We start from the raw sequence: 14,840 nt of genomic DNA, 5'->3' as shown, positions 1-14,840 counted from the left end.
GGAATTGTCTTGTCATGTTACAGGACAAAAAACCCATCTCCCTGCAATTACAATTCAAGCTGGGCTCCACCTTAATTTTTTCTCTCTCTCCATTGTTCAACGAATCCCACATATATTACGAGTCTATATGAAGATAGTTTTTTGTCTGGTAACGTAACAAAACAATTCTCGCTAATTACATCATTAATCATGTTAGGTCATGATTTTTAATTATTAATTAATTATGTATTAGTGCACTATGCCCAACTCATGCACTAAGTTTATTCAAATATTTCTCCCCAATAAAAAGGCCTATCTCAAAGATCACCAAAAAAATAAAATAAAATAAAAATAAGAGTAAATATCATTTTCCGTCCTCAGCAAATTTCACGATGCCTGCTTTAGTCCCTAGAAAATAAAAAGGCTATTCGTGGTCCCTAAGAAATTCAAAGTGGACTCATTTTAGTCTTTTTGAGACTAATATGGGTCTTTTTTGAATTTGTGAAGGTACTACGATTTCGACTAAATGGATCCATTTTGAATTTTTTTAAGGACCACGAATAACCTTTTTATTTGCTAGAGACTAAAGCAGACATCCTAAAATTGCTGAGGACCAAAAATGATATTTACTCTAAAAATAAATAACATTTTATATCTAAACACTATACTCAACTCTTTCATTCTCACTGAATTGCGGTAATACCTTTGCAATTACCGCTATAAGGCTATAAGCCTATAACTATGTCAAAATGGGCCAGGAGCATTCGAATAAGACCTAGGTCATTGTGGACCCACCCCTTTGAGTGTCAGGCAGGCAGGAACAAGACAAAACTCATTTTTGTAGATCATCTACTATGGTTAAAGTTAATTCATAAGTTTTTAATGACTGCATCATAGCAATTTAAAACTAGTGTACCTCTTTAATGACTGCATCATAGCAATTTAAAACTAGTGTACCGAGGTTCTACTTTATTTATGATAAGGTTCTCAGATCAAATAACAGAAATCAAGCAAACTGATTAACAACTTTTCTGTAAAGGGAATCGATATACTATTTAAATGGTAAAAGCTTCAGTACACCACCACACAAGCAACGATTACAAGTAATTGAAAATAGTCTCAACAATTAACAAAGTAAAGAACAGATAGTGTGGAGCACATAGAGAGGCTCCACTCTCTCCCAATTCCCCGAAGGGACCCACAAGCCATATTCTCCAAGCGTGTCCCATTACTGCCTTTCCTTCCCTATTTATTCGTGCCTTCGTAACTAACTTGCTTCTACAATTCCTGCCACGTTGATAATCTGTTGAGGGGTAGTGAGGTCATCATCATCAGTGTGATTTCCCTTCCTAATTGCTGTGTCATCCTGGTTGGTCCCATTTGGACCTTGTTGAATGTTTGGGCCTTGCGGAATGTTGGGTCTGGGAGCCCAAATCTTCCTGTCCTTGCTCCTCTGATATACTTTTATTGGGATTGTATCAATACTCCCCCCCAATTTAAGCACCTTGTCCTCAAGGTGGGAGTGAGGAAATAGCCGATTGAGCACATGGTATTCCTCCCAAGTATTTTCAAAAGCGGGCAGATTTCGCCATTTAACCAAGATTTCTAATATATGCTTCTGGGAACGTCTCCATTGGAGCACGTCCTCTGGTTCAAGTTGTAATTCCCACTCTGTAGATAAACAAGCCGGTAAAGGCTGTACATTGGTTACGGCAGCACCTGCTGATTTCAACAATGAGACGTGAAAGACCGGGTGAACTTTACAACCATCAGGCAATTGAAGTTTGTAAGCCACAACCCCGATACGTTGGAGAATTTTGAATGGTCCATAGAATCTTGGGCTCAACTTTTCATTCACCCGCTTGGCAATGGACTTGAGTCTGTAAGGTTGTAGCTTCAGATAAACGAACTCACCCTCCTCAAATTGCACATCACGTCTCTTCTTATTGGCTTGTTGCACCATGCGGTTTTGGGCCTTACACAAATTCTGTTGCAGCTCTTGAAGCATAAGATCCCACTCATGTAAAGTCCTGGAAACCTCATCAAGAGCTTTAAGAAATGTAGGGGGGTCCATACCGTAAAGAACTTTGAAAGGCGTTAAACCAGTTGAATCCTTGTACGTGGTATTGAACCAATACTCAGCCCAAGGGATCCATTTTGGCCACTGCTTCGGAAGTGGACCACACATACACCGTAGGTAAACTTCCAGGCATCTGTTAACCACCTCAGTTTGCCCATTGGCCTGAGGATGGTAAGCTGTAGTATAATGCAGTTTGGTACCCGCGCATTTAAACAGCTCAGCCCAAAAAGAGCTCATAAAGAGGCGGTCTCTGTCAGAAACTATAGTGATAGGAAACCCGTGTAACCTTACCACTTCTTTTATAAACAGATCAGCTACATCTTTGGCTGAGTAAGGATGCTTGAGAGTTAAAAAATGCGCATACTTAGAGAATCGATCTACCACCACAAAGATAGTATCCACACCTGCGGCCTTGGGCAATCCCCCTATGAAATCCATAGCTATATCAGCCCACACCTTGTTAGGGATAGGTAGGGGCTGCAATAACCCTGCTGGGGACAGACTTTGAGTCTTACTTTGTTGACAGATGGTACATACGGCCACAAATTCCTTGATGCGCTTCTTCATGCCTTCCCAATAGACTAGTCCAGCTATACGTTTGTAGGTACGAAGGAAGCCCGAATGACCTCCAATTCCAGAATTGTGGAATTCTTGTAGAAATGGAACAATAAAGTTCGAGTTGGAAGGGAAGACCAACCTGTCCTTGTAAAATAGACGTCCTCCTTCTAGCTTGAAACCTTCATGTGCCTCAGAATTGATTACTAAGTCTTGTACCAATACCCGCAACCTGTTATCCTGCAGAATCTCTTGTTCCAACAGATCCAAATCTGGCAGTTGTAAGCGGGACAAGCTTGCGTATTGCTCCTGACGAGACAAAGCATCAGCCACCAGAATTTCCCTGCCTGGTTGATATTGTATTTCAAAATCAAACCCAATCAGCTTGCACAACCATTTCTGCTGCTCCTCCCCTAATGCTCTTTGATCTAGCAAGTGTTTAAGACTTTTCTGATCTGTCTTGACAATAAAGTGGTTTCCCAAAAGATAGTGCTTCCACTTCTGTATGGCGAAAACAATTGCCATTAATTCTTTTTCGTAAACCGATTTAGTCATGGCTCTTGGGGAGAATCCCTGACTGATGTAAGCCAATGGACGATTTGACTGCATCAAAACAGCCCCAATACCCTTCCCTGAGGCATCTGTACAAACCGTGAAGGGCTGCTGGAAGTTTGGCAATGCCAACACTGGTAACGAGCACATACAGCTCTTTAATGTCATGAAAGCTGCTTCTGCTTCCGAACTCCACTTGAAACTATCCTTCTTGAGTAAATTAGTCAGGGGCTTGGCTATTTTTCCGTAATCCTTAACGAAACGTCTATAATAGCCCGTTAGACCCAGGAATCCCCTTAATCCCTTGATGGTTTTAGGGATTGGCCACTCTGTCATTGCTTGCAGCTTGCTTGGGTCAGCACTAATGCCCTCTGCTGAAATAATATGCCCAAGATACTCCACATGGTCACTGCCAAAGCAACACTTCTTTTGATTAACTACTAACTTGTGCTGCCTAAGAACTTCAAACACCCTGCGTAAGTGTTCCTCATGGTCCTCCCTGCACTTACTGTATATCAGTATATCATCCAGAAAAACCAGAGTAAACTTGCGTAAAAATTCCCTCAGAATTTCGTTCATCAAGGCTTGAAAGGTTGAAGGTGCGTTTGTTAATCCGAAGGGCATTACTAAGTATTCGTAGTGCCCCTCGTGTGTCCTAAAACCAGTTTTTGGTATATCTTCCTCCCTCATGCGTATCTGGTGATACCCAGACTTGAGGTCTAATTTAGAAAAGACCTTTGATCCCCCTAATTCGTCCAACAGCTCCTCTACAACGGGAATAGGGAATTTATCTGGCACGGTGAATTTATTTAGAGCCCTGTAATCGACACACACACGCCAACTACCGTCTTTTTTTCTTACCAAAATCACCGGACTAGAATATGGACTAGTACTGTGACGGATCCAACCATAGGACATCAGCTCAGACACCAACTTTTCTATCTCAGTTTTTTGGTAATGAGGATACCTGAAAGGCCGGAGGTTGGGTATCTGACTTCCCGGTTGGAGGTTGATGGCACGATCACACGTACGCTTAGGTGGTAGGGAACTGGCTGCCTGAAACAAATCATGGAATTCCTGTATTAACCTTTGTAATCCATCCCACGGCTTCCCTTCGGTAGCAACTCCTTCTTTTTCTGAACTCAGGAAGTAGCCTTCCCCTTGATCATGAAGAGCTTTGACAATGGATTTGAAAGACACCACTGACCTTGACAAGGCACTATCCCCTTTAATCAACACCTCTGCTTCCCCTTGTCCAAAACGAAGGGTCATTTCTTTGTAGTTAGCCCTTATGTCCCCTAACTGATTAAGCCATTCCAGCCCAAGTACCACATCAGCCCCTCCTAGCTCGAAAAGGTAGAAATCTTGTGTGATTCGTGCAGCTTGGACCTGGAGTTCAACTCCCTTACAGACACCTTGGCACTTCACTTTGTGACCATCCCCTACCTCAACGTTGTACTCCGATGTGTCTGTCACTAGTAGCCCTAGCTTGTCCACCGCTGCCCGCCGTACGAAATTGCTTGTCGCGCCGCAATCCACCATGACCACAACCCTTTGCCCAGAGATCTCACCCCATGCCTTTAAGCTTTGGTTTGAAGTGAGCCCTAATAGACTGTTCAGCGACAATTGCAGAGCCTTCCCTTCATCATCTTCGCTTATTTGGTTCGGCCTCTCTACTTTCCCATCATCCTCCTTCTCTTCCCCCTCGTCATCATCGTCTACCAACAACAGATGCAGTTGTGGTACCCGACATCTATGACCCGATCTCCAACGTTCTTCGCACTTAAAGCAAAGCCTTTTTTGGTGACGATCTCGCCACTCAGACTGTGAAAGACGGCGACCCTGACTGAGATACATGTCCGGTGTACGATTTCCAGCGACGGACGTCGAGGCCGTAGACGAAGAACCTCCTTTCGTGTTCTCCGTCGGTGAATATTGGGGATTAGGGTTGTTCAATTGCGTATACGGATTTGGATTTGTTTGGCTTTGGGTTAAAGAACCGGTTGGGCCAGCATGTGTGGGGTTATTACTTTTTTTATGATCAATTGGGCCCAAAGCATTACGTTGGCCCACTTCTGTCCGTCCAGCGTTCGAAGCCCAACTCCGTCCCACTAAGCCTATCCCTTCCTCAGCCCAGGCTGCGTTTCTCCTTTCTATCTTCATCGAATATTTCACCATATCTGCCAAGTTCAGCGCCGGCAACATCATAAGTTCTTCTCTAATGTTGTTCTTTACCCCATTGAGCCAAGCGCCCTTGAGCAGCTCTTCGTCTTCAAACCGTAAGACACCCACCACTTTCTCAAACTCCATACGAAAATCAGCGACACTCCCCCATTGCTTGAGTGTATACAAAGCACGGTAAGGGTTATCTAAAGCCTCTGGTTGGAAACGGCTCAGCAACTCGCGCTTGAATCGCAACCATGGGGCATTTGGATTGTTACCCTCCCACCAGTGGAACCAAGTGAGGGCCTCACCCTCTAACACCACCAACACGGCACTCACCTTCTCAGCCTCCGTTACACCGTTAATGGTGAAATACCTCTCCACTTTACTCACCCATCCAAACGCGTCCTCTCCAGAAAACAGCGGAATCTCTAAACGTCTGGTCAGCAGACAATTCAGGTGGCCCCTTCTACGATTTCCTCCTACCTGAGGTTCGGTTTCGGTTTCCTCTGAATCATTTTCACCTCCTCGTGAACGACTCCTCCTATTTCTAGCCATTTCCTCTAATCGCCGAATAATCTTAGCAACGCCTTGCTCACTGGTCTCCATTCTTCGTAACAATTCTTCATGTCTAGCTTCGTTAGCGTCCAACCGTAAGCAAACCTCTTCCTGTCTAGCACATCCTCTCCTTAGTCCTTCTTCCAGAAAATCCAATCGATGTTCCATTTGTCTTGTCAAGACCATCCCACAGAGCTCCAAGATCGGAGCTCTGATACCAATTGATAAGGTTCTCAGATCAAATAACAGAAATCAAGCAAACCGATTAACAACTTTTCTGTAAAGGGAATCGATATACTATTTAAATGGTAAAAGCTTCAGTACACCACCACACAAGCAACGATTACAAGTAATTGAAAATAGTCTCAACAATTAACAAAGTAAAGAACAGATAGTGTGGAGCACATAGAGAGGCTCCACTCTCTCCCAATTCCCCGAAGGGACCCACAAGCCATATTCTCCAAGCGTGTCCCATTACTGCCTTTCCTTCCCTATTTATTCGTGCCTTCGTAACTAACTTGCTTCTACAATTCCTGCCACGTTGATAATCTGTTGAGGGGTAGTGAGGTCATCATCATCAGTGTGATTTCCCTTCCTAATTGCTGTGTCATCCTGGTTGGTCCCATTTGGACCTTGTTGAATGTTTGGGCCTTGCGGAATGTTGGGTCTGGGAGCCCAAATCTTCCTGTCCTTGCTCCTCTGATATACTTTTATTGGGATTGTATCAATTTAATACCGTGCTTGACCAAGTATTATATTTTTAAGTTCATTTTGTAAACAAACAGTATATAGATAATTCTTGTCATAGTATTGAATTGATGATGGGATTTTTCTCAAGTAATATGGAGGTGGTATTTTATCATAGGTTTAAGCAAAGGACAACCATACCTCCTCCATACATAATGGCAAAAACCACATGCATTTGGGTCCATGTCAATCACTAAAAATTTGCTGTCATCCTAGAAGTAGAGTGTAAACTTAACTTTCAAGGCTCTTTTTTTTAGAACTAGCTCAAGACTCTGTCTTCCTCTTATAGCTAGACTTGAACACACACTACACTACAACCACAGTCGCTTCTGCAGAGGCTGCAATATTTTAGGCATCATTTAGCAGGAGACTCCTGCTTTGCACAATAGGACAGCCACAAGCATATCATGTAGGAACTAAGGCTTTTAGGCTCTCCGAGGGTAACATATAGTTGCAAGGAGGCCTGCAAAATTTTCATGGACTAGTCAGATATGAGAAAAAGAAGTCCCCAACTAGTTTGGGATAAAAGTGATGTCCATGTTGATGTTGTACATACAAATCTTTCCCACAGTTGTTAAATTTCGTAAGTTTGATAACAACAAACAATTAGATAAAATTTTCCTACAGTTGTTAAGGTTGGTGGCTCTCCAGAGAAATAATTGATAAACTCACCAAATTTGGCTTAGTTCCCAAGTTTATATCCATGTGGGAGTCATATTCACAAACAAATTATGGCAGTGGGAAATTTTGGTACCTTAATTGTTTCAATCATGTTCCTTAGAAAATTAGCATTAGGCTCAACAACCATCAATTACTTGATGACTTTGGCACTGACAACCACCAGTATCCGGCAATAATTTTTTGCCAACAACCAATTAGTGAAGCTATCTGACCGATCAATTCTACCTGTGTGTTACACAAGCAACATAATCAGTATATACCATGTAAATGGATGATGATTATAATGATGATAATAATAGAAAACTTGAAGCATATGTTTGTGGAAACTTTTTCTTTTTAGTAATATTTGTGGAAACTTTAGTGCTGCAAATAAAGAGCAAGATGGGAATAAGACTCCTAAGAGAGTAAGAATTCTAATATTCTAATACTATGTTCGATAGCATTTCACCTGCATTATGCACCATAACACCATAACAGTTTTGCACAACAATTTCATCCGTTTTTATATGATTTTAACTTGTTTCTCATGAAATTCTCATGGAAGTCACTCTTTTAAGCCTCCAGGCTAAAAGATAGCAGCTAAACATTGAAATTGGCCAGGAAATGAGGTACAAGTGCAAGAGTTATGCTATATCAGTATATCTTGACATTTCTAAAGATTACAACTGTGAATCTAAATACCTATCATCCAGAATGGTGGTTGACTGCATGCACAAGAATCTGGTCTTCAGATATCAACTCATTATTCTGTTACCATAACTTTATGCAAGGAACCCAAGAGATCAAATTAGTAGCTATTAGGAGTCACCAATCATGACATCGTTGCTCTTCATAAAAGGCTCCACGCAAGCTCTTTCTTCATCCCAGTTCCATTCAACGAGCTTCTAATCTTTGTGACTTCTTCCCACTGTCCTACATCTGCACAGATGTTTGAGAGGGACACATAAGTTCCAGCATCACTTGGCCCCAATTCCATTACCTTTTTGGCTGCCAACTTTCCAAGCTCAACATCACCATTGACCTTGCAAGCAGCAAGCAAAGTTCCCCATATTAAAGCATCAGGCTCAACAGGCATCTTGTTAATGAAAATTTCAGCCTCTCTCAGTCTACCTGATCGACCAAGAAGATCAACAATACAAGCATAATGACGATGACCTGGCTTAATGCCTTGGTCTTCAAACATTGAATTAAGATAGAAGAAGGCTTCTTCAACCAGCCCACTATGGCTACAAGCCAATAGAATCCCAACAAAAGTTACTGCATCAGGTTGGACGCCTTCTTTTCTCATCAGTTCATAAGCAGCTAAGGCCTCTGCACCTTTACCATGTTGAGCATAGCTTACAATGATGGATGTCCAACCTATCAGGTCATGCTTCTCAGCATCATCAAAGGCTTTATGGCAATCCTCAATGCTTCCACATTTTGAGTACATTGTCACTAGTGAACTACCAACAGATATATCTGCTTGTAAGCCTGATTTTTCAATGTAGGCATGCAGTTGAGTTCCAATTTCTGACCGATACAAAAGTGCAGCAGCCCCGAGAATGGATGAAATTGTGAAGCCATCAACCGCTGCATCAGTCAGGAGCATATCATGGAATAATAATAATGACTCTTCAATTAAACCCTTTTGGGCATATCCTGAGACCAAGGAAGAGCAAGCAAATGCATCCTTTTGGGGCAGCATATCAAACACTGTCCTTGCCAAATTCAAACTTCCACACTTAGAATACATGTTTACAAGCGCACCACCTACAACTGTGTTTGTTCCCATTCCTAAACAAAAAGCATAACCATGAATTTCTTTACCTGTCTGCAAGAAACGAAGAGCAGAACATGCAGTTAAAGTTGGGATTAAGGTCAGGTGATCAGGTACAATTTCTTGATATAGCATTTCTTTAAATAGCTGAAGAGCTCGATCTGCATATCCATGCTCAGCAAAACCAGAAATCATGGAGGCCCATGAGACATTGTCTTTGACAAGAACTTGCTGAAAAACTTTATAAGATTCCTCTAAACAACCACACTTTGAGTACATTGTAAAAAGTGAACAGCCTAGGGTAACATCAGTGACTAACCCAGACTTCAAAGTGTAACCATGAATCTGTGACCCTAGATTTAAGCAGCTCATAATACTCAACACACTACTAATACAATACTCATCAGGTTTCACTCCTTCTCCTAACATTACAAGGAATAACTCAACTGCCCTTCCAGAATTTTGGCTTTGAGCAAAAGAAGACAGCATAGCTGCCCATATGCCCCGATCCTTCATATTTTCCATCTCGCTGAAGGCTAACTCAGATAGTCCAACTTCTCCTATTTTTGCATACATGTTGATTAAAGCAGCCCCAACCTTATCATCCAAACTGAACCCTAATTTTAATAACAAAGAATGAATTTGACCCGCCTCCTCAATCATCCCGGGTTTAGCACATGCAGAAAGAACACTAGTAAAAGTATAGCTATTTATTTCCTGCCCTATTTTTCTCATATCTTTGAAAAGCTTTAGCGCAGAAACAATATCATCCTCTTGCACAAACCCAGATATTATAGCAGTCCAGGAGACCACATTGTGGACTTGCATCTGGGAGAACTGTCTAAAAGCTTCACTCATACATCCAAATTTTGCATATAAATCAACGATAGCAGTCTCCACAAAGACATCTGTTGCACCGCATTTGATCGCCATCCCATGAACTCCTTCCCCAATCTGCTTCTCTTTGAGCACACAACATGCTGTTAAGATGCTTGGAAATGTAAAACTATTTGGCGTAAGAGATGCACAACACATTTGCCGAAACAGATTCAAAGCAACCCAGGTTTCTCCATTTTTAACTGCTGCAGAAATAATAGCATTCCAACATGCCACATTATCACATGAAGCATCATAAAATGACCTTAGAGCCTCTTTAAAGTTGCAATTTTTGGAAAACATATCCATCATTCGAGTCTGAACGTAACCGTTGGAAAGGAAACCATTTTTCATTACAAGTGAATAAACTTGCATGCCAAATATTGGGGCTTGCCAAGCAATACAGGCCGAAAGAACACTACCATAACTAAACTCATCAGGCTCAATACCAAGCAAATGCATCCTACAAAACATCTCCAATGACTTCTCAAACATTGAACTATGGTCGTAACCAGATATCATGATGTTCCAAGAAACAAGATTTGGAAGAGCAATTGTGTCAAACAGCTTGTGGGCTACAACCATGTCAGCAGATTTACAATACCAATCGAGCAAAGAGTTCATGAAGAAGATGTCAGACTGTAAATCATGAGTTTTAAGCAAATGGGCATGCAAGATTTTAGTGTTCCTGGTACTCTGCTTCCCTGGAAACTTGAAATCACGTAAGAACTCAAAAGGGTTGGACAAAGTGGACTTTTCATCAAGTTGAACACATGAAACGAATGGGTTTTGAACAAAAGCGAGGGAAGAGGTGAATCTGCAAGCAAGTTGTGAACTTTTCCTATGTAATTTTTTATTGATTAGCGAATTCATAAGGATCACACGAAGGGAACAGAATGTCACAGCCATGTCTACTATAACAGAAGAATCTCATCTAGAAACTGAAACTTACTGAATGCATTATATGATAATTTACATTGCTCCTTCAATTCAACATTCTCCACAGGTATCAAGCAACCAGCAAATAAAATATCCAAACCCTAATCCGAAAACCATGTCAAAATTAGATCTTCACTTTCCAAATCATCAAAGCTTAGGATTAATGTCCCACTATGAATAAAAGTCTAACAAAAGAGAAAACTCGAGTAATTCCACAAATTTAAAATCTATATAATTCATCAAAACTGTCTAAATTCCCAACAGAGCATTTCCCGCTCAAATTTCAGCTACCATTATCTTATTCCACAAATTTATTTTTATTTTTTTTGTTTTTCTTCTTATTATAAGTAGAAATGTCAAATAGATTTTTACAAAATAAATTATAATAAAAAGAAATCTTTTTTTCATAATGAACAAAAAAACCAAAAACCAAAAGATCTTTGGATGAGCTTTTTCTAAGTTCCATCAACTTTTTTTGAAATGAATAATTTCTTTTTGAAACAAACAGCTTTCAAATAATTTTTAAACTAAAATTTTTATATAATCATCAAACAATTTTTTACTATATTTCTAAAGCTTTTTTTTTTTTTTTTTAGTTTTAGCTTAAAAATAGTTTTTAGTTTAAATAAAAAAAGGTGCCAAAAGTGTTCATAACTTCCTTGAATTACATAGCCACTCCTATTATTTTTTTGATACATGCCACTCCTATTATTTAACTTATAAATTTTTTACCCACTTTATAATTTTAAAAAGAAAATAAAATACTTTCTTTTTTGTAGGGATTACACAAGTAAATCCCTAAACTTTTGGATTGTTGGCAAAATATCTTTGGATTGTGCAGGGAAATTTTGTCTTTTAGCTACTCAGCGTTAAGTTTTTCCGGCACGTATCTTTCTCACTTCTTAGAAAAGCATCCATGATAATGATATCCTTTTTGTTCTTTTTTTTTTTTTTTTGGTTCTCTATATTATTTCTTTGTATGCATCATTCCATCAGATCAATACAGATGGATCAAAAATGTATAACCGAAAGATAGTATTTACATCTTGGATCGGTATGCTCGCAAGAGTCTATGGAAGAGACGTCACAAGAAAAAATAGTTCACTATGCACAATAACAATGGCATATAGTTGAATGCGAGGGGTATGTGCATAATGTTAGCTAAGAGAGTATGGAGTTCAGATTGTATAACTGAGAGGCTTAACCCTTTATTTATATAAGGGGTTACCTGTAAGTGGAGTAGTGAGATTGTTGGAGAATATGATAAGTAGTCTTATACCGCTTATCCCTTTGGCATAGGATAGAGCATCATATCTCTTTTCTCTTCAGCTTACTCACTTTTCTTTAGTAGTAGCTTCTAGAAGCTATGAGGCCATAAGATGGGTCCAGTCTGGGAGCTTGGACTGCTGGGCTGTAATACTGCTTTGATAGGCATCGACTATGACCGAGGTGCTTGTGGTTGAGGTTTTATCTGATAGTATAGGCGTTGTGGCTTTGAGCCACCTTGAGCCGTGCATATGATGTATCTCAGCTAGAGCACTAGGTTATTGGTTCCTATTGTAACTAGCGAAGTTAACTTGGACCTTGCTAGTGTTATGCCTTAATTGAGCTGTGATTTTCTAGATGAGTTCCAACTTCGATTAGTTTTTGCGGGTCGGCTTCAACGCCAAGTTGCATGCTTCGAAGCGGCTGATAGGGTAATAATTGATTTGACGAGCTCTTGAGGAATTTAAGGAGTTTATCTCTTCGTGCCGATTTTTCATAGGTCCTCCTGTGGGTGGTGACTCTTGACTTTTCTTTGCCTGCTTTTACACGTGTCTTGTTTTTATTGGTGCATCGTGCATTGGAGAACGTGAGTCGCGTTTGTACACTACTAAATGTGGTCGTCTCCCTCAAAGTTACACATTTTCCCTCTCCAACTTTTCACTTTCGCACCTATATACTTACCCATTCAGAGCAATTTCCCATTTGTCATTTTGCGTCTTTGAGCCTCTAGAAAGTTTCCTCCCAAATTGCATTTTCTCTCGTTGTAGGTTGAGTGTCCAAAGGTTACCTCTTAGATTTTTGGATATGGCAAAGCTTCTTTTTCGAGACTTGGGTGTGCTTCTAGGAACGCTTGGCTTCAAAGAAATCTTTTTCTTCCTTCATAAAAGCATACATAGGTATTCCATTAAACACTTTCCCATTTACTCTTCGTACTGTTCTTAGTATCTTTGGGTCATTTTCTGGGGAGTTTTGCATCATTTATACTTTCTTGGTAGTTTCCTCATGGAGTTGTATTGTTTGAGCTTTTTGGTGGCTTTTTCCCCAATCCCTTTAAACGTTTCTGGGGTTGTGAACGGGAAAGAGGGTGGCGTCCACGTGCCAAGCGATGGTGAAGGTCTGAACGAGGACGACATGGTCATAAAGCTCCTTTCCGGAGTCAAATACTGGATTTTTGGGATTGATAAAATGAGGAAGAGACCAACTAGGTGCTCCTGAAGGGGTACTTGATAGCTACCAAAAATAGAGAGCTATTTGGTGTGTTTAATAGTGAAAAGTCGCTATTTTGACAGTTATTTTTATCATTTATGTTCACTTTTATGACAAGGAGTACTTTTTTGTATACTTTGGGCAGGAGTCATTCACTATAGTGGAAATTCATTTATAATTGGGAGCAAAACAACATATTTTGCTTACTTTTAGACTTAATTTACGTTGGTCTATTTCAAGTAACCCTAGCACATCTTTCAAAGGCTCAATAAACCGTCAACGATGAATGGAAGGAAGAAAGAGAAGGAAAGGACAGAAAAGACAAAAAATAGCAAAGGTTGAAAAAGCTAGCAGGAGATAGAAAAGCAACCTGCAACATCTGTCCTTGTCTGAAAAAGAAGCAGCGACACCAAACGAGGAGACAAGCAGGAAGGAGAGAGAGAGATAGAGAGAGAATTGTAATTTTCAGCACTACAACACTTGAATTCCACCAATAGTAGAGGAAAAAGCAGCTCAGAATATTCTGATAGGGCTGAGCTGGAAAATCCTATATAGGAGCCAATTGAATAATAGGTCGTTAGATACAATCAACGCCTAAGATTATCTCAAACTGGATAAGGCACCTACAAATACAGAAGAGAATACCACAATTGGAAGCTTTTGAGAAAGGACCTTACGTCCTACTCTGGTTTTCTTCTATTTTCTCTTTTTCTCTTAGTTTTCTTTTGTTGTTCTTAGTATATAATTAGGATTCTATAAAATGCTCCTTATTATGAGCCAAGTTCTTTCTCGTAAGCAAAGGGGACATAGAAATATCTCTCTAGGTTGGACTTTTGATGTAAGCTTGTTGCCATTAATGGATTTTGAGATGTTTCTATTTTATTGTTCCGGTTAACTAATGTTAAGGGAAGTCTTAGGAGATCAGCTCTCTAGCGAGAGAGATCTTCAGAACAAGAAGCATTTGTTGTGTTTAGAGTTGCTCTTTAGCAATCTTTGCATGCTGTCTTAGAAATAAGAAGCAAGCACAATCTTCCTAGGGTCCTAATTCAATAGGACTCCTGATGTTGTTTGGGGAATAGAAATATGCACAGACCATATTAGGTAGCAAAACTTGATGCTAGAGAAATCTACATTCAGTGCAATGAAGAGCACTCGAAGTTAAATCCCTTGGTGGGAGTGGTGCTGAGTCTTGGGAGCAACCTAGAGAGGCGAAAATACTAACGTACGCCTACATGTTTTAATATTGATATCATCTTACCTCTGTTTCATTGCTATTCTTACATTTTGTTAATTTGGAACAATAAAGGTTTTCTCAAAAACATTATTTTCTTTTCGCTCCATGTTCATTACTCTGTTCTTAATTTACTGGCTCTCAAGATCTGTTCCTTACTTGTTCGTTTTCTGAATTCTTCCAAGGCAACACATAACTAAGTCTCAGTTATAAACTCAGTTATTGACAATATCAGAATCGTCAACCCT

At 40.1% G+C, this 14,840-nt stretch overlaps 1 protein-coding gene across 1 annotated transcript; it reads right to left on the bottom strand.

Annotated features, from left to right (window-relative positions):
• Window positions 1-8,133: 8,133 nt before the first annotated feature.
• On the bottom strand, window positions 8,134-10,934 carry LOC133311225 (pentatricopeptide repeat-containing protein At1g74600, chloroplastic). The gene has a single exon (XM_061512240.1). It carries the CDS (start codon window positions 10,857-10,859, stop codon window positions 8,145-8,147), a length of 2,715 nt encoding a protein of 904 aa, XP_061368224.1. The 5' UTR covers window positions 10,860-10,934; the 3' UTR covers window positions 8,134-8,144.
• Between the last annotated feature and the right edge of the window lie 3,906 nt (window positions 10,935-14,840).

Source organism: Gastrolobium bilobum, unplaced genomic scaffold, assembly GCF_033153095.1.
Source record: "Gastrolobium bilobum isolate Gb01-03AN ecotype WA unplaced genomic scaffold, APGP_CSIRO_Gbil_v1 utg73972, whole genome shotgun sequence".
NCBI lineage: Eukaryota > Viridiplantae > Streptophyta > Magnoliopsida > Fabales > Fabaceae > Gastrolobium > Gastrolobium bilobum.
The sequence above is the reverse complement of the archived record's forward strand: the minus strand, read 5'-3'. Positions and strand labels throughout refer to the sequence as shown.